Source organism: Scyliorhinus torazame, chromosome 7, assembly GCF_047496885.1.
Source record: "Scyliorhinus torazame isolate Kashiwa2021f chromosome 7, sScyTor2.1, whole genome shotgun sequence".
In the NCBI taxonomy this organism is placed as follows: domain Eukaryota; kingdom Metazoa; phylum Chordata; class Chondrichthyes; order Carcharhiniformes; family Scyliorhinidae; genus Scyliorhinus; species Scyliorhinus torazame.
In genome coordinates, this window is record NC_092713.1 from 237,898,571 (window position 1) to 237,922,348 (window position 23,778).

General features: G+C 46.8%; 1 protein-coding gene across 1 annotated transcript; it reads right to left on the reverse strand.

Annotated features, from left to right (window-relative positions):
- thoc3 (THO complex 3) lies at nt 1-23,572 on the reverse strand. Its single transcript, XM_072512177.1, has 6 exons — nt 23,358-23,572; nt 20,607-20,763; nt 14,696-14,900; nt 6,919-7,080; nt 5,547-5,647; nt 1-421 (listed from the first exon to the last, which is right to left on the reverse strand). Exons 1-6 carry the CDS (start codon nt 23,538-23,540, stop codon nt 258-260), a joined length of 972 nt encoding a protein of 323 aa, XP_072368278.1. The 5' UTR covers nt 23,541-23,572; the 3' UTR covers nt 1-257.
- Between the last annotated feature and the right edge of the window lie 206 nt (nt 23,573-23,778).

Below are 23,778 nucleotides of genomic sequence, written 5' to 3' on the forward strand. Positions count from 1 at the left end.
TTACATTGATACCAATTTGGTTCAGGTATATTTTAAGCAACATATTTGCACTTTTAATTAGATATGTTGGTATTCTAGTTTGTCATCAGCTGAAGTTTGAACACAGTGCAAGTGTAAAAAAATTAATAACATTTCATTTCTATAAAGTCTCATTAAAAATGAAATCCATAAATTTGGGCCCACAATGAACACAGTTTTCATATGCTGCATTCAGCATGTTAGTGTACATTTCAGCTGTACACATTGTCAGTAGTCCATTAGGAGTCATTAGGGAGTCCAAAGAGTTTAACTGTTCCAGCTTCCCGACTGCTGTCATATTTTCCATCCTTATCGTCACAAGCAAAAGCCAAGAGTGGTCGCTTCGGATGCCACGCTACAGTAAAAGTAGGTGAGTCACACTGCACCTCCCATAACTTCTCACCTATGGGAAGAAAAATAACTTAATAAGCAATGCTCTACGTTTTATATTATGTCATGGCTGGAACAAGTCAGATAATATAATCCAGAGAAAAATGATCCACCAATTGTCTACTTCAGTTGACATGGCAAGTAACCACTACTAAAACACTGGATTTACTCTAATCACAAATTCAAATCTATATCCGTAGTGGACATTCAAACTGACCTACTATACAGATGAGAGGTTTCTCAATTCCAGATGCAATGCATCATCACCACCGCCAATGCCAAATCCACTTCATTATAGAAAAGCAACTGCGTGAAAGATTCTTTTTTTTTTTTTTTTTTAAATCTTTTTTTCAAGAATTATAAACAATTATGTACAACACAAAGGTTTGTCTCTTCCTTCCCTTGCGTTTTCCTATATACACCACCCACCACCATCCCACCACCCCCCCTTGTATCCCCCCCAGTTGGTCTGGGGAGGGGAGTGGTGTTCCCCCTTCTCACCCGCCTCATTCATTTCATAGAATTTACAGTGCAGAAGGAGGCCATTCAGCCCGTCGAGTCTGCACCGGCTCTTGGAAAGAGCACCCTACCCAAGGTCAACACTTCCGCCCTATCCCCATAACCCAGCAACCCCACCCAACACTAAGGGCAATTTTGGACACTAAGGGCAATTTATCATGACCAATCCACCTAACCTTTCTTCCCACGTTGGCTTCGGCTGTGTTTTTCCTGTGGCTGGGGGGAGGGGGGCCTCCCTCCAGTGTTGTCCTTTTTATGCCTCTCCAGCCCTTCCTCCCCCTCCTGCTCAGTGTTTCGCTCCAGAGTCCCACTTCTGTCCCCAATTTGTCCTCCCATTTGCGTCTGGTCTCACCCAGTGGTGTTCGGGCTCTGTCCATACATTTCCCCACACAAGAGTCCCCCTACTTTACTGTCTGCATTTATCAGGTCCTCTATTAGTGTGGTCTCCAGCAGTTCCCATTCCTCCGTCAGTTCGCCCACTGTCACCAGTCTGTGCCCTATGTAAAAATCCCTAATTGTCAGCGTACCCCTGTCCAGTCTCCATTTCTTAAAGGTGGTGTCGAGATGGCTGAGGGGAATCGGTGGTTGCGGCAGATGGGGGCCATGGGGAACATCCTAGTCAGTCCGAAGTGCTGTCTTAATTGGGCCCACGTTTTCAATATGGCCGCTACCACTGGGCTTGATGTGAATTTTGCCGAGGGGGATGGGAGTGCTACTGTAGCCAAGGCCCAGAAGGTAGTCGCCTTGCAGGAGGTCTCCTCCAGCCACACCCACTCTGAATTGGGTTTGTGTACCCATCCCTCACCTCTTTCCGCCGTTGCTGCCCAGTGCTAGTACTGCAGGTCTGGTAATGCCTGGCCACCTTCGATTTTCCTCCTTTGCAGTGTTGGTTTGGGACCTCTTGGATTGTTACGCACCCCCCCCCCCCCCCCCCCCAAACAAAAACGTCATGATTAAGCGGTCTACGTTTTGGAAGCAGGCCTTGGGGATGAAGATCGGTATGGATCTAAACAGGAAGAGGAACCTCGGCAGCACGTTCATTTTGATCGTCCGCACTCTCCCCGTCAGGGAGAGTGGGAATGCGCTCCACCTCTGTAGGTCCTTATCACCTGCAGCAGCCGCCTGATGTTCGCAGTGAGTTACCTACCCTTGACAAAGCCCATTTGGTTCTCGGTGACCATCTCTAGTACGCAGCTTTCCAGCCTTTTGGCCAAGACCTTTGAGAGTATTTTCACGTCTACATTTAGCAGCGAAATGGGTCTATATGATCCACATTCCATTGAGACTGTGTCTTTTTTGGGTATCAATGACTGTCATCTGCGCCAGCGTAGGAGGCAAGGTGCCCCTCGCCAGCGAGTCCGCGAACATGTCCCTCAGGTGTGAGGCCAGGGCTGGCACGCATTTTTTAATAGACGTCCGCCGGGAATCCATCGGGTCCCGGTGCCTTCCCCGCCTGCATGGAGCTGATGCTCTCCACGATTTCTCCCAGATCTATTGGTGCTTCCAGCTCTCAACCCCCCCCCCTTTACGTCAGTCTCCCCCCACAACTGATTGTTCCAGTCCACATCAAGGAACTGTTTCAACCCCGCGTCCCCGTCGGCAGGCTTGGAGGTGTACAGCCCTCGGTAGAAGGTCTCGAATGCTGAATTGAACTCTTTTGGCTCTGCCACCAGTCTGCCTCTGCTATTCTTTACCTGTGCTATTTCCCTCATGGCTGCTTGCTTTCTCAGCTGGTGAGCCTGTAGGCAGCCAGCCTTGACCCCATGCTCAGAGAAGGTGCCCAGTGTCTGGAAGAGTTGGTGCACTGCTTTCCTGGTGGATAGCAGATTAAAGTCCACTTGTAGCTTTTTCCTCTCTACCAGCTCTACAGTCGAGGCCTCGGGAATACTTTCTGTCAACCTCCAAGATGGAGTCAACCAGCAGCTGCTTGGCCACCCTCTGTTCCCCATCTCTGCAGGCCTTGTTGGCTATAATCTCTCCCCTAATCACGGCCTTCAGTGCCTCCCAGAACGTGGAGGGTGAGGCCTCCCCATTTTGGTTGTACTAACATAATCGCCTATGGCCCGTGATGTTTTCTGGCAGATGGCCTTATCGTCCAGTAGATCTGTGTCCAGCCTCCATGTGGGGTGCTGGGCACGGGTCATCACAAACCTCAGATCCATGCATTGTGGAGCGTGGTCGGAGATGATGATCGGGGAGTATTCCGCTCCTATGATTCCTGGAAGCACCGATTTTCCCACTGCAAAAGAAGTCTGTGTGGGTGTACACCCTGTGCACTTGCGAAAAGAACGAGAACTCCTTTTCGCCCGGGTGTAGGAACCTCCACGGGTCCACTGCCCCCATCTGCTCCATAAACGTTCCCAATTCCCTAGCCATGCCTATCTTTTTCCCTGCTCTGGGGTTTGCTCGGTCAATCAGTCGGTCCTGTACGCAATTAAAGTGGCCCCCCATAATTAGCTAGTGCATGTCAATGTCAGGGACTTCCACCATGGTCTTTTTTATAATGTCTGCGTCATCCCAATTGGGACCGTACACATTTACCAGCACTACCGTTGCCCCTTCCAGGACACCGCTAACCATGACATACGGACCCAGGTGGAAGGGAAGTCCTCGTCTCATTAAATCTCATCCTCTTGCTGATCAGAATAGCTACTCCACAAACCCTCGTCCCGTAGCTTGAATGGTACGTCTGTCCCACCCAGCCCTTCCTTACAAACAGTCGGTCCTTCTCCCTCAGGCGTGTCTCCTGTAGGTAGACTACATCAGCCTTCAGGCTTCAAAAGGTGGGCGAAGACTCTGGATCTTTTCCAGGTGACTCTCCTGGAAGGAGTGACCCCCCATTTCTGCAAGATGAACCATACTTAGCTGGTGGACGCACCCCTGCACTCAGAGGTTTCCCTTTGTTAGGGGGCTGCCCAAAATAGCCACGGCCACCAGTCTCACCAAGAGGTCGGGCCCCTGGGTTTCCCTTTGCCCAGGCGCACCCAACATGGCCACCAACTATGTGTACGCCACTTGGATGCACCCCTGCACTCCGGTGTCTCCCTTTGCCCAGGGGCCCTTCCGAGTTGCTGCTTGCCCTCTTGGTTCCTCGCCCTTTTCTATGTGTCTCGCTGCCTAGCCTTTCCTGTCTTTTTGTTCCCTTTTTGTTCCAAGTGTACCCCCATCCCCGGTTTAACCCCTCCCTGCCCCCCTTCTCTGACCCCCCCCCCCTTCGGCCAGACACTCCCTCTCCCGAGAGGTGTGCCGCGGCCTCCCGTAATGCCTGTCTTCCTGTGCAAGCCCTCCTCGCTTGTATAGTGGCTCCCCTCTCTGTGCTGCCCTAGTCATGGCCCCATTCTGCCTACCCGCCTCGATCCCATACCTAGCCCCCTTACCTGCTTCCCCTATTCTCGCTCCCTTCTCTGTTTCCCAGCTTCAAACTGAAAACGAAGGTGAAAACGAGGCCACATAGTTCCGCGTAAGAATATAGTCCACATTACAGTCCTTGTTTGCGGTCCTTTTCATTCCCTTTCTCTTCTGTTTATTTTCTCTCCCTGTTGTCTTCACCGCTGCTGCATCTGTTCTCCCTCCAGGTTGTTCGTTTTTAGGAATCTCACCCCTTTTTTGTAGAGCGCCGATTTCGCTGTTAAATTCGGCCCTCATTTTTGCCAGGTCTGACCCAATGTCTTGATACACCCTGATTCTGTGCCCTACCCATGAGCACGACTTAGTCTGTCGGGCCCACCTCAGGATCCTAGTATCGGTGCAGCTTTGCAATTATGTGCTCTGTCGAGTTCTGGGGGGTTTGGAAAGCTTTCCCTCCCAACTAAGTTGCCCAGCATTTAGGCGATGTAGTCAGTTGGGTCCCTTCCCCCAATCCCCTCTGGCAGACCCACGATGCAGACATTTTGCCACCTGGACCGGTTCTCCTGGTCCTCGACCTTCCCCTTTAGGTTCCTCTGGGCCGCCACCAACCTCTTCACCTCGGCCTCCAGAGCCACGATCCTACTCCAGAGCCACGATCCTATCGCTCTGGTCCCTCGAGCCATCTCCAGATCCAGGATAGCCTTCTCCTGGGCCTCCATTTTCCATCCCAAGGCATCCATCGTGCGCTGAAGGGTGGCTACAAGATCTTTGACTGCACTCTCTTGTGTTTCAAAGCTTTTGATATTTCAGGGCTGCAGGGGTTTGACCCCAGCCCCGAGTCACTGTCAGTGTGGAGTTTGCACATTCTCCCTGTGTTTCCTTGGATCTCACCCTCACATAGTTAACCTAAGAGTGCTAAACAGTAACATTGGGTGTAAAATGGGAAGTGTTCCATTCTCCCGAGCCCCAGGATACTACTCCTCACAACTGAAGACAAAACTAAGCAAAGTTTATGCACATTATTTCACTACATATCAATGAAATGCATTAGAAGGAAGGTTTAACAGAGAAATATATGCTCATAAATAAACTTGTAAAAGGCTACTAGAACCTCGATGTATGCAATTAAATAGTAGACACCCACAAGGATCAAAGTAGGTTTCCAAAATGCCATATAACATTTAAGAGAAAATATTAAAGTTGACTGAAATATAAATGATTTGATTTGTGTAGCAAAAGCATTGGGATCTGTTAAGATTGTATTTTCATACCAGTTTCCACTTCTGCAATGTCAATGAAGTGATCCTCTGAAGCGGACGCCAGCATTTTTCCATCATGGCTAAAGCTCAATGTTCTCACAGGCCAGTCAAGTCTGAAGGAAGAAGTGGGGAAAAAATGTACAAAATTTCATTACACAATAACGGCAAAAGTTCTCAACAGATTTCCTGATCCTAAAGCCTGATCTGCCAGCTAATGATTGAAACATAAAGAGTAAAATGAATACTTGAGGCAATATCTCCATTTTCACTTCCTTTTCAATTCTGACTATGGCCAAAAAATCTATTTATTAAAACTTGCATTTGCTTTAAAGCAAATATTTATTGCTAAAATAGTCATCTCCATTGCCCATTGCTACTGTCACAGACATCTCTTCTACCATTGTTTTTTTTAAATGTCTCTACCCAAGATGTGTACCAAGTGCTATCTCATTCGCCTTGCCACTTCATGACAACTGACCAGCAGAAAAGTAAGCAAACATATGTGGAGAAGTAATAAAGCAGTATGCAACAGCTTCAGAATCCTCAATTATCTGCGTTAGCAGAGGTCTTGAAATGTCTTCACTTGAAAATGTAGGCAGTAACGTTTCCCACCCAGTAATACCCACTACTGTGCACCTGATTACATAATACAAAATTTAAAGATTGTGAGTGAGTCTCCTCTTACAAATGTGTAAACAACATTTTATTTTAAACTATTAATAAATCTTTCATATAGGCCTTTAAATGTTTTAAACAAACATAAAAACTGCACAACGCAAGTCTTGAACCCAAGGAGGAAGGTAACTGGGTCAAACCTGCTGGGGTGAAATTAAGTGGTTGATGGGATGAAATCTGGACTACTTAAACATTATAACTATGGTTACCAGCTTTCAAACAACAAGAACTGGGCTATATGCGTGCAGAACAAAGTTGTACACAAAATAACCTGCACTAATTCAGTCAGAAATAAGAATCCTTCTTGCAAAGTACAAACATATTGTGGATTTGAGTGAATGAGTCATCAATAATGATCAGTAATTGAGAAACTTCACATCACAGATTTACTGTGCTTTCTGGTTTGAAACAAAGTCAACATAGCACGAGGTCAGCATCTGGGTTAAAATCCCAATATCTGGCTAACAGTCAATATTCGGGTGCTTCGGTTTCCTCCCACAAGTCCCGAAAGACATGGTATTAGATAATTTGGACATTCTGAATTCTCCCTCTGTGTACCCGAACAGGCGCCGGAATGTGGCAATTCGGAACTTTTCACAGTAACTTCATTGCAGTGTTAATGTAAGCCTACTTGTGACAATAAAGATTATTAAAGATTATTATTCTAAACACATGCCAATCCTTAATGTAGTGTCTACTGGGCACGCACCTGGAGAAACATCTTACACAGACGAGTTCATCCACACTCCAAAGACTTACTAGCGCATCAGCACTCCCTGTAGCAAAGTATTTCCCTGTTGGATCAAACTTAATGCAGATGCAATTCGAAGGATGTGCATTGATTGACTGAATGGGTTTTAACTCTGGATAACTGGAGCATAAAAACAAATTGAAAAAAAAAAATCAGCTATTGGAACAAAATTAAGTCCAACTCGATAACCGATAGTTATTACATAAAGCTCACTCCATTGCAGTAAAGCACAATGGGATCAGCCACCAGTGGTAATAAACAATAACTGACAACATTTTTGCACACAAAACAGAAATATTTGAGATTGCACAGAACCATTGTTCAAATTTATAATACTAAATGCACAAGTTTGTATACAGACTATGCATAATGTGCACTTTTCTTTGACCTCAAATCTATGAAACCACATCAAGTGGCTATTCTCTGACCAACAGACAGAAAGTGCTTCTACTTTCTTTCCTTATTCACGATCCCTAGCATGGACAAATTCTCATACTCGTGGCTTATCTCACTGTCACAGGAAATAAACTGGTACGTGCATTATTTGAGAAACACAAGTCAGTCAAACAAAGTAATTGGATATACATTTACAACTGCAGTTTCCCACACATCCAATATCTTCCTGCATCAACCATGAAAAGGCCAAGAAAGTGGGAATTGCTAACCCGTATTGAAGAGTAAAACAAGTCACCCCAGTTATCTCATATACTTTACAAAATCAGATCAAGCAGCACTGGAACAAATCTGGTATTCATAGTACGGTAACTGGGTATTCGTAACCTGTCTAGTTTTATTCAGTCGGCTGGACAGCTGGCCCGTGATGCAGAGTGAGGCCAACACTGAGGGTTCAATTTCCGCAACGACTGAAGTTATTCATGAAGGCCCTGCCTTCTCAACCGTGCTCCTTGCCCGGGGTGTGGTGATCCTCAGGTTAAATCACCACCAGTCAGCTCTCGCCCTTAAAAGGGGAAAGCCAGCCTATGGTCATCTGGGAAATGCTGATTTTACTTTTTTTTTTTTTTTAAACGTATCTGTTCAGCCAGAGTATAAAGTAAACCCAGGATATAATTAATCCATTTTTGTATTTTCTTTTTTAAATCACTATAGTCAAAAATCCAACCAAAGCTTTTAAAGATGCAGCACAATTGAATGCTTAACAATATAAATGTGTGGGATAATGCCTACACTAGCACACAATGATGAAATGAAGCCTCTGAACCAACAGAAAGGGTGATCAATTTTAACATTTAATTGAGAATGGTTTTTTTCAGTATCTAAAGTTGCACTTTTATTAAAACTGAAAGTGAATTACCTATACAATATAAGAAAATTATTTATATCTTAAGGTAGCATCTTCTGAGAGCAATAATACTCTACCACTCAGGAGCCAGCTTAGCTCAGTTGACTAGTGTCATGTGAGAGTACCTTTAAGAAATTGGTGTTTATAAATGGGTATGTATACAAGTATCTGTAGTGAGAGTACCTTTAAGAAATGGATGTTTACTACTGCAGTGATGTCAGAGAGTGGGTGGAGCTGGGCTGTCGGTCAGCTTTTTACTTTCGTTTAAGGTTGTTTGCTGCAGGGTGGGTTTTAGTTTCATTTTCAGAGCTGGATAGCTGCAGTCACAGCCAGAAGGTTTATTAGTCTCTCTATAATCTAAAGAATGTAAATCAACCATTTGGTGATTTAAAACTAATAACTGCTCTCAGTAGTGACTCTAACCTGATGTGCTTCTGTTAAAGGGGTTTTAAGTCTTATGGATGTTGAAAGGAATGTAAGAATTACTTAGTGTTGTATTCTTTGGGGATTGTATTTGAATTAATGGTTGCTGGGATGTTCACTATGTTTTAAAAAGGTTAACTTGAGTTCATAGAATAAACATAGTTTTGCTTTAAAAAATACTTTTCCATTTCTGCTGTACCACACCTGTAGAGTGGGCCGTGTGCTCTCCATACAACAATCTATTAAAAGTTGTAGGTCAGGTGAACTCCATGATACACTTTGGGGTTCTCTAAACCCTGGCCAATAACAAATTGGGGGCTTGAACGGGAAAAAAGTCTATCTATTGAATTGGCTTAGTGAACCTAAAGACAGGTGAGGGGTGAGCATATTGTGGTTGCTTTTCAGGTGTGGTATTTCAGTTTAAGTAGCGAGTGTGTTGTGGACAATGGTTGAAGTTTTTGGGGGTGGAGACGGTCACATGCAGTACATTACGGGCAGAGACTAAAAGCAGACTGTTAGATTTGGCATAAACATTGCAGTTAACATTACCTGACAAAATGCGAAAAGATGAGGTAATTATGACAGTGGCTAAGCATTTAAAGTTGCCTGAGATACAGTTTGACACATTGGAAATAGCAAAACTTCAGCTACAAATTAAACAAATGGAACATAAGAATTAAAGCAGCTTCAATGCGAAAGAGAGAGGAAAGAGAGAGAAGAAAGGAAAACAGAAAGAATAGCACTAGCAGAACAGAAAGAAACAGAAAGAGAGATACAGATCAGGGAAAAAGATAGAGAGTTTGAACTTCAGAAAATGGCCATGAAACATGACAATCAGTTAAAATTGGCAGACGTAAAGGGAAACGTACAGTTGGATGATAGTGATGAGGATAGTGAGAAAGAGCGTCAAAGTCGAAGGCTTGGTGGGAATCTATTTAAATATGTCCAAGCATTGCCAAGGTTTGACAAGAAGGAGGTAGAAGCCTTTTTCATTTCATTTGAGAAGGTGGCTAAACAAATGAAATGGCCACAGGACATGGGTATTACTGATTCAAACAAAGCTGGTAGGTAGGGCTAGTGAAGTGTTTGCATCACTACCGGAAGAGGTATCTGGGACATCCGAGGAGGTAAAAAAATCCATCTTGGGTGCATATGAACTGGCGCCTGAAGCCGGCAGACAAAGATTTAGAAATTTAAGGAAAGAATTTGGTCAAACATACATGGAGTTTGAAAGGACCAAACAGAGTAATTTTGATAGGTGGATAAAGGCTTTGAAAATAGATCAAACGTATGAAGCTCTCAGAGAAGTTATACTTTTGGAAGAGTTTAAAAGTTCAATTCCGGATGCAGTGATGCAGTGAGAACTCGTGTGGAAGAGCAGAGGGTTAAAACTGCGAGGTTAGCAGCAGAAATGGCAAATGATTATGAATTAGTTCATAAATCAAAGCTTGGTTTCCGACATCAGTTTCAACCTGTGAGGGAAAGAAACTGGGGACATGAGAAATACTCAAGTGGTAAAAGTAAAGGTGATCTGACGGGAGATAAGGAGAGTGTACCTCAGATTAAAAAAGAAATCCAGGAGGGTGGAAAAGAAATGAAAAATTTCAAATGTTTTCACTGTAATAAACTAGGCCATGTAAAGTCACAGTGTTGGTGATTGAAGAAAAGCACAGTAAGGATGATGTGGTAGAACAGGATAAGACAGTGGGGTTTGTTAAAGTGGTAAAGGAAAGTCCAAGGGAAACGAAGGAGGTGATTGATAAGAAGGTGCCAGATCTCTTTAAAGAATTTACTTGTGTGGGTAAAGTTTACTCATGTGCAACAGGAGGAGCAGGCAAAGAAGTCACAAGTTTAAGAGATACGGGAGCTAGTCAATCTTTAATGGTAAGAGATTAGGAGTTATGTAGTCTGGAAAGAATATTGCCAGAAAAGGTGTTAATATGTGGGATTCAGGGTGAGAGGAGTAGATAAGGTTGGAAAGTCCAGTGAAGAGTGGTGAAGTGGTAGGAGGAGTAATAGAGAAACTATCTTGTCCAGGAATACAGTTTATCTTGGGTAATGATATAGCTGGATCGCAGGTGGGAGCGATGCCTACTGTGGTGGCTAAGCCAGTGGAAAACCAGACAATTGAAGTGTTGAAGGATGAATAGACTGGGATTTTTCCGGATTGTCTAGTAACAAGGTCGCAAAGTCACAGGTTAAGACAAGAGGAGAAATCAAAGAGTGAAGATGGCGTTGAAGCGCAATTATCAAAAATGATTTTTGATCAGATGGTTGAAAAAGAACAAGAACAGGTGGAGGATGAGGCGGATATTTTTAGTTCGGGAAAATTGCGGAGTTGCAACAAAAAGATATAGAAATAAAACGGATGTATCAGAAAGCATATACGGAAGAGGAATCTGAGAGTATACCAGAGTTGTGTTACCGTAAAAATGATGTCTTGATGAGAAAATGGAGACATGTACATATGCAGGCGGATGAAAAGTGGGCAGAAGTTCAACAAGTAGTATTGCCGGTAGGGTATAGAAAGGAGGTGTTGCGAGTTGCACATGAGGTCATTTGGGAATAAGGAAAACTCAAGCTAAAATATAAAAACATTTTTATTAGCCTGGACTACACAAAGATGTAGTTAAATTTTGTCAATAATGTCAGATTTCATAGAATTTACAGTGCAGAAGGAGGCCATTCAGCCCATCGAGTCTGCACCGGCTCTTGGAAAGAGCATCCTACCCAAGATCCACAACTCCACCCGATCCCCATAAGCGAGCAACCATAACCCAACACGAAGGGCAATTTTGGACACTAAGGACAATTTAGAATGGCCAATCCACCTAACCTGCACATCTTTGGACTGTGGGAGGAAACCGGAGCACAAGGAGGAAACCCACGCACACACGGGGAGGATGTGCAGTCTCCAGACAGATAGTGACCCAAGCCGGAATCGAACTTGGGACGTTGGAGCTGTGAAGCAATTGTGCTTGGAAGGAGAGAAAAAGGAGGTTTTAATGATTCTAACTCAAAGTGACGAACCAAATCCAGATGACTGTGAATTTGACATTCCTCAAATTTAATTGGAAAACGAGGATGTTCTTAAAAATTGGGATAAATTGTTGAGTTACCTTCCAGAGGAAAAACAAATTGACCTGAAAGAGTTATTGATATCACATGGGCAAGTTTGTGGAGATAAATTGGGAAGTACTAAAATGGCTATACATGATGTAGATGTGGAAAAGGCTGTTCCAATCAAACAACATCCATACAGACTTAACCCTTTACAATTAGCACAGGTTAACAAAGAGATTGAGTGTATACTTAAAAATGGCATAATTGAAGTGGGTTGCAGCCAATGGAGCTCACCCACAGTGATGGTACCAAAACCAGACAGTACCCAACAGTTGTGTGTGGACTACAGAAAGGTGAATGCAGTTACAAGAACGGACTCTTATCCTATCCCACGTTTGGAGGATTGCAGTGAGAAAGTGGGACAATCAGCTTTTATTTCCAAACTGGATTTACTTAAAGGTTACTGGCAGGTAAAGGGCGAAGGAGATTTCAGGTTGTGAGACTCGATGGTATATACCAATTGAAAGTTATGCCATTTGGCATGAAAAACGCCCCAGCCACATTTCAACGGTTAACTAACAAATCGTTTCAGGATTACCCAATTGTGCGGTATACATCAACAATCTGGTAATTTTCAGCCAGACATGGAAAGAACATTTCAAGCATCTGATGGAGTTATTCAATCGACTTCAGGAGGCGGGTTTGGTGATAAACCTAGCCAAAAGTGAATTTGGAAAAGCCCAAGTCACTTTCCTTGGCCATACAATTGGACAGGGTCGAATGGTCCCACGGGATGTGAAAACAAAAGTTTTGGGGAGTTTCCGATACCTCTACACGATGGGAAATAATGCGATTTCTTGGTAGGAGTGGATTTTACCGGACATTTGTACCGAATTTCAGCAGTGTGGTCGCTCCACTGACGGACTTGACAAGAAGCATAACAAATTCCAGTGGACAACGGAGTGTCAACAGGCATTTGACGGCCTGAAGGCGGTGTTAACTACTGCTGCTGTGTTAGCCATCCCAAATTATACGAATCCATTCAAAGTGGCGGTTGATGTGAGTGATGTGGATGTAGGTGCAGTGCCTCTACAAGACGACGCCCCAGGGCTAGAGCTGCCTATTGGTTATTTTTCAAAGAAATTGAATTCTCACCAGAAAAAGTATTCAACGATTGAGAAGGAGACGTTTGAGTTTGGTGCTAGCTTTGCAACATTTTCACATTTATGTGACCAGCAATCCGTCTGACACCATTATATATACTGTTCATAACCCATTGATGTTTTTGGAGCGATTCCAGAATAACAATGCAAGGCTGGTTCGCTGGAGTTTATTGTTACAGCCATTTCATTTAAAAATAGTACATGTGGCAGGACGAGAAAACGTGACAGCTGATGCTTTGTCACGAATGTGATGAACGAAAGCAATTTCAGTTGGAGGAAGAAGAAAAAAAAAGAAATGGACTATATTATTATACCTGTTTGCGTGTTGTTTTTATTGAAACAAAAAAGTATATTCACGGTGTGCATTTCTTAACGGATAGTGAAAAGGTGAAAAATGAAACCATCTTGAAGTTGATGGGGTTTTTTTCCTTGGGGGAGGTGCCATGTGAGAGCACCTTTAAGAAATGGGTGTTTATTACTGCAGTGATGTCAGACAGTGGGTGGAGCCGGGCTCTCTGTCAGCTTTTTAACTTTCATTTAAGGCTGTTTGCTGCAGGGTGTTTTGTAGTTTCATTTTCAGAGCTGGATTGCTGCAGTCACAGCCAGAAGGTGTATTAGAGTCTCTCTCTGTAATCTAAAGAATGTAAATCGACCCTTCGGTGATTTAAAACTAATAACTGCTTTCAGTAGTGACTTTAACCTGATGTGCTTCTGTTAAAGGTGTTTTAAGTCTTATGGATGTTAAAAGGAAAGCTTAAAGGATTACGCAACCGCTACATGCGCAAATCTCAGCTTGCTCCAATTCAAGGTGGTACACCGGGCCCATATGACAGTGGCCCGGATGAGGAGATTCTTTGGGGTGGAGGACGGTGTAAAATGTACGGGAGGACCAGCGAACCAGGTCCACATGTTCTGGGTGTGCCCAAAACATCAGGGATATTGGCAGGGGTTTGCGGACGTTATGTCCAGAGCATTGTAAACAAGGGTGGCAATGAGTCCAGAGGTGGCGATTGTTGGGGTGTTGGAAGATCAGGGAGTCGAGGAGGAGAAAGAGGCAGATGTTCTGGCCTTTGCCTCCCTGGTAGCCCAGAGACGGATGTTATTAGCTTGGAGGGACTCAAAGCCCCCAAAGTCAGAGGCCTGGTTAACCAACATGGCAAGCTTTCTCGGCCTGGAGAAGATTAAGTTTGCCTTGAGAGGGTCAGTGTTAGGGTTCGCCCGGAGGTGGCAACAGTTCATCGACTTCTTTGTCAGCAGAGAGGGGGGGGGGGGGGGGGGAGCTAGGGTAGCGTAGAATAGGGAGTTAAATAGGCAGGTCTTGGAGGGACAGGTGTCGGTGTTTGCACTATGTTTATTGTTCTTTGTACAATGTTTTTATACTATTGTTGTTTGTAATGCCAAAAACTACCTCATTAAAATTGTTTGTGTAAAAAAAAAAGTTCTGGGTCAGATGAACTCCATGATATATTTTGGGATTCTCTAAACCCTGGTGCATAACAATAGACAGCTGTTTTGTGATGTAAATCAAGGCCAGGAGGGCGGGCTCAATTCCGGTACCGACCGAGGTTATTCATGAACGCCCTGCTTTCTCAACCTCACCCTTCGCCAGAGGTCTGGTGAGCCTCAGGTTAAATCACCACCAGTCAGCTTTGTCCCCCTCAAAAGGGGAAAGCAGCCTATGGTCACCTGGGACTATGGCGACTTTACCTTATCTTTAATGCTAGATCAATAAACCAGTTATACATTCACCTTTAAGAGGTTCAGTGAAGTTCCAAATGTATATTACCTGAGTAAGTTGATGCAGCCATTACCATTAGTTAGGAAAAACATATCATTATCATTGTTCCAAGAGATCTCATTCACTTCAAACTTAAACTGTTCTTCAGCCCTTGATCGGTGGGATTTTGCATCAATGAAAGTTACTACATCATCTTTGTTTCCCACAGCAATTGTTTGGCCATCAGGGCTCCAACATATGTTAATATTCTCACCTAAATAAAAACAAAAAACGTATCTGTTTCAAGGCCAAAGATAATGCATGCACTGCATCATTTCATTATTTTTTTTTAAAGCAAATGGGTACAGGTGAATGGGACTCAGTAGAATAGCAGAATTTTGGATGAGTTCAGGTTTATGGAGAATGGAGCCAGAGAGCATTAGAATAGCGAAGTTTAGAGGCACTCTGGGTAGAGCTCAGGAATAGGAAAGGTGCTGTCACAATGTTGGGAGTTTACTCTAGACCTCCTAACAGCCAGCGGGAGATAGAGTAGTAGTTATACAGACAGACCTTGGAATGATGCATAAATAGGGTTGTTGTGGGGGTGATTTTGACTGGGACACACTTACTGCTGGAGGCATGGATGGAACAGAATTTGTAAGGAGCATCCAGGAGGGTTTCTTGAAACAATATGTAAATAGCCCAACTCAGGAAGGGGCCATATTAGACCAGGTGTTGGGAAATGAGCCTGGCCAGGTGACTGAAGTTTCAGTAGGAGATCATTTAGGGAACAGTGATCATAATGTTGAAAGTTTTAAGCTGCTTATGGAAAAGGACAAGAGTGGCCCTCAGGTGAAGGTGTTAGACTGGGGGGGGGCGGGGGGGGGGATAATTACAACAACATTAGGCAGGATCTGGAGAGTGTTGACTGGGCGAGGCTGTTTGAGGGAAAATCAACAATCGGCATGTGGGAAGCTTTCAAATGTCAGTTGATTAGAATTCAGGACCGGCATGTACCGGTGAAGACAAAGGGTGGCAAGTGTAGGGAACCCTGGATAACAAGGGAGATTATGAACCTTGTCAAAAAGAAAAAGGAAAGGAAGCATTCGTAAGGTCTAAAAGGCTTAGGACAGATGAAGCCCTTGAAGAATATAAAGCAAGCAGGAAGGAACTGAAGATAGGAGTTAGGAAGGCTAAAAGGGGTCATTAAATGTCATTGGCAAACAGGATTAATGAAACTCCCAAGGCGTTTTATACGTATGTAAAGAGCAAGAAGGTAGCCAGAGAAAGGGTTGGTCCAGTCAAGGAAATTGGAGGGAATCTATGTATGGAACCAGAGAAAATGGGAGAGATAACAAATGAATACTTTGCCTCAGTATTCACCAAAGAGGACTTGGTGAATGAGTATAGGGTAGAATGTGTAGACATTCTGAATCATGTCGATATTAATAAAGAGGTGGTCTTAAAAAGCATTAAAGTAGATAAGTCCCCAGGGCCTGATGGAATCTACCCCAGAATACTGAGGGAGGCAATAGAGGAAATTGACAGTAATCTTTGTATCCTCATTGGCTGCAGGTGAAATTCCAGAGGACTGGAGAGTAGCCAATGTTGTTCCATTGTTTAAGAAGGGCAGCAGGGATAATCCAGGATATTATAGGCCAGTGAGCCATTATTGGAAAAGATTCTTAGAGATAGGATTTACTCACATTTGGAAACAAATGGAATTATTAGTGATGGACAGCATGGTTTTGTGAAGTGGAGGTCGTGCATCACTAATTTGATCGGGTTTTTTAGGAAGTGGCAAAGATGATAGATGAGGGAGAGACAGTAGATGTTGTGTACATGGACTTCAGTGACACCTTTAACAAGGTACCTCATGGTAGACTGGTACAAAAGGTGGCGTCACATGGGATCAGAGGAGAGCTGGCTTGGGCACAGAAGACAGAGGGGTAGCAGTAGAGATTTGCTTTTCTGAATGGAAGGCTGGGACTAGCAGGTCAGTTCTGGGGCCTTTGTTGTTCGTGGTGTATATAAATGATTTGGAAGAAAATGTAGCTGGTCTTATTAGTAAGTTCGCAAACGACACAAAAATTGGTGGAGGTGCGGATAGTGAAGAGGATTGTCAGAAGATAGAGGATATAAACTGGTTGGAATCTTGGGCGGAGAAATGGCAAATGGAGTTTATTCTGGACAAGTGTGAGGTAATGCACTTTGGAAGGTCCAATGCACGTAGGAATTACATATTAATTGTAGAATTCTTGAGTATTGACAGGCAGAGAGATCTGGGCGTGCATGTCCACCGATCATTGAAAGTGGCAACACGTGTGGATAAGGTCGTCAAGAAGGCATACGACATGCTGGCCTTCATCGGTCGGGTCATTGAATACATGAACATAAGAACTAGGAGCAGGAGTAGGCCATCTGACCCTTCGAGCCTGCTCCGCCATTCAATGAGATCATGGCTTGTTTTTTTGTGGACTCGGCTCCACTTTCCCATCCAAACATCATAACCCTTTATTCTTCAAAAGGCTATCTATCTTTATCTTGAAAACAATATTAAAATTGGCAAGTCATGTTGCAGCTGTACAGGACCTTAGTTAGGCTTCATTTGGAATATTGTGCACAATTCTGGTCGCCACACTACCAGAAGGATGTGGATGCTTTGGAGATGGTACAGAAGCGGTATACTGGGAAGTTGCCTGGTATGGAGGGCAATAGCTACGAGGAGAGATTAGATAAACTCTGTCTATTCTCACTGAAAAGACGGAGGTCGAAGAGGCGACCTGATAGAGGTCTACAAGATTGAGTGGCATGGACAGAGTGGATAGTCAGATACTCTTTCCTAAGGCAGGAGCATCAAGTACTAGGGGACATAGGTTTTAAAGTGTGTGGGGAAAAGTTTAGAATTGATGTGCGAGTCAGGGGTTGTTTTTTTTTTTTTTTAAATACACAGAGGGTGGTAAATATATGGAACGCGCTTCCTGGGGAGGTGGTGGGAGAAGATACGATAGCGGCATTTAAGGGGCATCTAGACAAATATATGAATAGGGTGGGAATGGAAGGAGATGGACTCCTTAAGTGCATACAGTTTTAATTTAGGCAGGTACCATGGTCGGTGCAGACCTGGAAGGCTGAAGGGCCTGTTCCTGTGATGTATTGTTCTTTGTAACAAAGGCATAGATAGCAATTTCAACAGCGGGGCAGAGTGGGGTAAGGTGGAAGTAGGCAGCCTTGGTAATGGAGCAGACACAGGGTCAGAAGTTCAGACATTCATAATACAACACAAAAACTACAAGCTGGCTGGTTCAGATATTTGGCTTGGAGGGGGTAGAAATCAGTGGTTGGGAAGCAGAGTTTGTGACAGTTACTGAAGGGCTTTGGCCACCCCAATCCTTAAATGAAGGGATTTTCTGCTGTTGGTCAAGGAATAGAACACATCAAACAGTGGAGTTGAGTGAAGTGGAGGTGAGTATCGACTGTATACAAGTGGAACCTGATGCATGATTCCCAATGATGTCACTGAGGGGCAGCATTTAATAAGAATTAGGAGGAGGCCAAGGATAGATCCTTGCAGGACCTCGGAAGTAACAATTTGGATGGGGGAAACATAAGTCATTACAGAGGATTCTTTGGCTATGGCTGGATAGATAAGAATTGAATCAGGTGAGACCAATCATAGGAGATAAATGTTGGGAGGAGGGTGATTAACGTGTCAACTCTGTAGACAAATCGAGAAGGATGAGAAGGATAGTTTACCTTTGTTACAGTCCCCCAAGTGGCAGGCGTGGGAAGGATGGAATCTCTCTGCGTAGAAAGTCCCGGACCTGCAAGTACCTGAACTCATTCCCTCTCGCCAGCCCAAATTTCTCCTCTAACACCCTCATGCTCAGGAAGCTCCCTTCCAAGAACAAATCCCCCATCCTCTCAATCCCAGCCCTCCGCCATGCTCGGAACCCACCGTCCATATTCCCCGGGGCAAACCGGTGAATGTCGCAGATTGGGGGCCAAACCAATGCTCTCACTTCCCCCACATGCCTTCTCTATTGGCCCCAGTTCCGCAAAGTCGCCACCGCTATAGGGTTGGTGGAGTACCATGCCGGCGGGAGCGGCAGGGGCGCCATAACCAGGGCTGCCAAGCTGGTGCCCCTGCACAAATTGGCCTCCATTCGTTTTAAGGTAATTTCTAAAGTGGTGCACGTGAAACTGGACCCGGGCCCCTGGGAGGCCATATTCGGGGTGTCGGATCAGCCAGGTTTGGAAACGGGTGCGGAGGCAGATGTTGTAGCCTTCGCCTCGGTGATCGCCCAAAGGCGGATCCTGATGGGCTGGAGAGCAACCTCTCCACCCTGTGCCCTGGCGTGGCGGGGGGACCTATTGGAATTCTTGACTCTTGAGAAGGTTAAGTTTGAACTGAGGGGAAGGATGGAGGGGTTCTCCAATTCATGGGTATTATTCATGATGCACTTTCAAGAACTGGATAACATTGAACATTAATTGGGGGGGTTGGGAGAGTTGGGGGAGGGGTACTGTATGTGTTAATGGTGACTGGGCGATTCTGGATTCCTTTTTGTCATTTGTTTGTGTGAACATGCAGGCTAATGTTTGGGGTTTGGTGGGAGAATGGGATCGCTGTTATTGATATGGGGATTGACATATTTGTTACGGATTATTGTTTATTGTTGTTTATTATTATAGTGGGTGTAAATTTGGGAGAAAATGTGAAAAACTAAATTTTAAACAGAAGCAAAGTCATCCACGTCCATGTCTGTATCAATGATTTTGAGGTAGAGATGATTGACAGCTTCAAATTCCTAGGTGCAAACATCACTGACAATCTGTCCTGGTCCACCCATGTAAACGTTACGATCAAGAAAGCACAACAGCGCCTATACGTCCTCAGGAAATTAGGCATGTTCACAATGACTCCTACCAATTTTTATAGATGGACCATAGAAAGCATCCTGTCTAGCTGCACCACAGCCTGGTCTGGCAACTGCTTGGCCAAGACCATAGAAACTACAGTCGTGAACACAGCCTAGTCCATCACCTGAGCCCACCTCCCATCCATTCACTCTGTCTACCTCCCACTGTCTTGGGAAAGCGGGCAGCATAATCAAAGACTCCTCCCACCCGGGTTATTCTCTCTTCCTACGGCAGAGATATAAATGTTTGAGAACACGCACCAATAAATTCAAAAACAGCTTCTTCCGCGCTCCAAACTCCCGAATAGCCCTCTTATGGACTGAACTGACCTTTCTAAGCATCTTCTCTACAGTTATAGCACAACATTCCAAATGCATCACCTGAAGTCTGTGTTTATGTATTGACATTGTGTACTAATTGTATGTTCTATGTTTTCATGTATGGAGCAATCTGCCTATATGTACGCAGAATACCTTTCACTGTACCTCGGACACATGACAATAAATCTACATACAATCTAACAAGAAATAAATCATGATGTACAAACTCAAGTGAGAGCAACTCAGGATATAGAATGTTTCAACCACTTATACTGATGATAAGAGATTGCACTTTCACAATGTAGTCAATCAAGTCATTCATTACATGAACAAAACTTCCATGTTTCTACACATTAATTGACATATTACAATATCCAGAAAACATTTTTGAAATCATAGAATCCTTACCTATAGTGCAGAAGGAGGCCATCCGACCCATCAAGTCTACACTGCCCCTCTGACAGAGCACCCGACCTGGGCCCACTCCCCTGCCCCATCACTCTAACCCAATAACCTCACTTAACCGTTGGACATTAAAGGGCAATTCAGAATCTGCACTGTGGGAGGAAACTGGACGGCAGCCAGAGGAAACCCACGCAGACACTGGGAGAAAGTGCAGACTCCACACAGTCACCTGGGGCTCGAACTGAACCCGGGTTCCTTGCGCAGTGATGCAGCAGTGCAAACCGCTGTGCCACAGAGACAACCTACTAGTGTACCACGGTGAAATAACATACCTTTAGTGTTGACAGTAGCAACACATTTTGTAGTTCGGACATCCCAAATTCTAACAGTTTTATCACCAGAAGCAGTCACAAAGAGATCAGCATTGGTAGGGTGCCAACAGAGTTGGTCCACGCTATCACCATGACCACGATAGTTGTTCTCCTTAACCTGAAATATGCAAACAAAGAAATTACCAAAATAGACTCAGAACAGCATAAGAATTAAAAATATTACACAAGCACAATGAGCTGGGGGGGGGGGGGGGGGGGGGGGGGGGTGAGAGAGAGAAAACGGGGGGGGTAGGAGCGCGAGCTAGGGGGGGGGGGGTAGGAGCACGAGCTAGGGGGGGGGGGAGAGAGAGGGGGGGGTAGAGAGAGAGAGGGGGGGGTAGAGAGAGAGAGGGGGGGGTAGAGAGAGAGGGGGGGGTAGAGAGAGAGGGGGGGGGTAGAGAGAGAGGGGGGGGTAGAGAGAGAGGGGGGGGGTAGAGAGAGAGGGGGGGGGTAGAGAGAGAGGGGGGGGGTAGAGAGAGAGGGGGGGGGTAGAGAGAGAGGGGGGGGTAGAGAGAGAGGGGGGGGTAGAGAGAGAGGGGGGGGTAGAGAGAGAGGGGGGGGTAGAGAGAGAGGGGGGGTAGAGAGAGAGGGGGGGGTAGAGAGAGAGAGGGGGGGGTAGAGAGAGAGAGGGGGGGGTAGAGAGAGAGGGGGGGGTAGAGAGAGAGGGGGGGGTAGAGAGAGAGGGGGGGTAGAGAGAGAGGGGGGGGTAGAGAGAGGGGGGGGTAGAGAGAGGGGGGGGTAGAGAGAGGGGGGGGTAGAGAGAGGGGGGGGTAGAGAGAGGGGGGGGTAGAGAGAGGGGGGGGTAGAGAGAGGGGGGGGTAGAGAGAGGGGGGGGTAGAGAGAGGGGGGGTAGAGAGAGGGGGGGTAGAGAGAGGGGGGGTAGAGAGAGGGGGGGTAGAGAGAGGGGGGGTAGAGAGAGGGGGGGTAGAGAGAGGGGGGGTAGAGAGAGGGGGGGTAGAGAGAGGGGGGGTAGAGAGAGGGGGGGTAGAGAGAGGGGGGGTAGAGAGAGGGGGGGTAGAGAGAGGGGGGGTAGAGAGAGGGGGGGTAGAGAGAGGGGGGGTAGAGAGAGGGGGGGTAGAGAGAGGGGGGGTAGAGAGAGGGGGGGTAGAGAGAGGGGGGGTAGAGAGAGGGGGGGTAGAGAGAGGGGGGGTAGAGAGAGGGGGGGTAGAGAGAGGGGGGGTAGAGAGAGGGGGGGTAGAGAGAGGGGGGGTAGAGAGAGGGGGGGTAGAGAGAGGGGGGGTAGAGAGAGGGGGGGTAGAGAGAGGGGGGGTAGAGAGAGGGGGGGTAGAGAGAGGGGGGGTAGAGAGAGGGGGGGTAGAGAGAGGGGGGGTAGAGAGAGGGGGGGTAGAGAGAGGGGGGGTAGAGAGAGGGGGGGTAGAGAGAGGGGGGGTAGAGAGAGGGGGGGTAGAGAGAGGGGGGGTAGAGAGAGGGGGGGTAGAGAGAGGGGGGGTAGAGAGAGGGGGGGTAGAGAGAGGGGGGGTAGAGAGAGGGGGGGGGTAGAGAGAGGGGGGGGGTAGAGAGAGGGGGGGGGGTAGAGAGAGGGGGGGGGGTAGAGAGAGAGGGGGGGGTAGAGAGAGAGGGGGGGGTAGAGAGAGAGGGGGGGGGTAGAGAGAGAGAGGGGGGGGGTAGAGAGAGGGGGGGGGTAGAGAGAGGGGGGGGGTAGAGAGAGGGGGGGGGTAGAGAGAGGGGGGGGGGTAGAGAGAGGGGGGGGGTAGAGAGAGGGGGGGGTAGAGAGAGGGGGGGGTAGAGAGAGGGGGGGGTAGAGAGAGGGGGGGGTAGAGAGAGGGGGGGGTAGAGAGAGGGGGGGGTAGAGAGAGGGGGGGTAGAGAGAGGGGGGGTAGAGAGAGGGGGGGGGGGGGGTAGAGAGAGGGGGGGGGTAGAGAGAGGGGGGGGGTAGAGAGAGAGGGGGGGGTAGAGAGAGGGGGGGGGTAGAGAGAGGGGGGGGTAGAGAGAGGGGGGGGTAGAGAGAGGGGGGGGGGTAGAGAGAGGGGGGGGGGGTAGAGAGAGGGGGGGGGTAGAGAGAGGGGGGGGGTAGAGAGAGGGGGGGGTAGAGAGAGGGGGGGGTAGAGAGAGGGGGGGGTAGAGATAGGGGGGGGTAGAGAGAGGGGGGGGTAGAGAGAGGGGGGGGGGTAGAGAGAGGGGGGGGTAGAGAGAGAAGGGGGGGGTAGAGAGAGAAGGGGGGGGTAGAGAGAGAAGGGGGGGGGGTAGAGAGCGAAGGGGGGGTAGAGAGCGAAGGGGGGGTAGAGAGAGAAGGGGGGGTAGAGAGCGAAGGGGGGGTAGAGAGAGAAGGGGGGTAGAGAGAGAAGGGGGGGGTAGAGAGAGAAGGGGGGTAGAGAGAGAAGGGGGGGTAGAGAGAGAAGGGGGGGTAGAGAGAGAAGGGGGGGTAGAGAGAGAAGGGGGGTAGAGAGAGAAGGGGGGGTAGAGAGAGAAGGGGGGGTAGAGAGAGAAGGGGGGTAGAGAGAGAAGGGGGGGTAGAGAGAGAAGGGGGGTAGAGAGAGAAGGGGGGTAGAGAGAAGGGGGGGGTAGAGAGAGAAGGGGGGGGTAGAGAGAGAAGGGGGGTAGAGAGAGAAGGGGGGTAGAGAGAGAAGGGGGGTAGAGAGAGAGGGGGGTAGAGAGAGAAGGGGGGGTAGAGAGAGAAGGGGGGCCGCAAGTAGAAGGTGCAGAGATATGTCTTTGTATTGTTTTCTCTCCCTTTTCGCTCACGCCACTCACCAGCCGGTCTTTCTCCAGCACGAACACGCTGGCTGTTTTGTCGAAAGAGCCGGACGCGAGCCTGCGGCCATCACAGCTCCAGGCCACCGAGTGTACCTTGGCCGTGTGGGCCGAGAACTCCTTCGTGCGGCCGTTATTTTTGAAATGTTCCTGAGATTCCAGCAGGTAACTGGCCGCCGCCATCTTGCCACTCCGAACCACTCCTCTCACAGCTCGGGGGGAGGAAGGGGGAGGGTTACCGCTAACAGGCGTCACAGAGAGCCTGCCGCCTTTAGCAATCACCACGAATAGCTCTAGTTGTTTTCAATATACGTTCAATTCTGAGGATTTTTCTGAACAGAATCGTTGCTGTGCTACTTTTGGAAATGTTAACGTACTAATTGTATCCCTGATGAAGAAATGGTATAGTCCGATGCCATTC

What these genes read in the sequence shown, in the direction of transcription:
- thoc3 (XM_072512177.1), bottom strand. Translation starts at nt 23,540, where the DNA reads ATGGCGGCGGCCAGTTACCTGCTGGAATCTCAGGAACATTTCAAAAAT. An exon ending in TGCTGGAGAAAGACCGGCTG is followed by an intron (nt 20,764 to 23,357) that starts GTGAGTGGCGTG and finishes TGCATATTTCAG; the next exon opens with GTTAAGGAGAACAACTATCG. An exon ending in TGTGTAAGATGTTTCTCCAG is followed by an intron (nt 5,648 to 6,918) that starts GTGCGTGCCCAG and finishes TTCTTCCTTCAG; the next exon opens with ACTTGACTGGCCTGTGAGAA.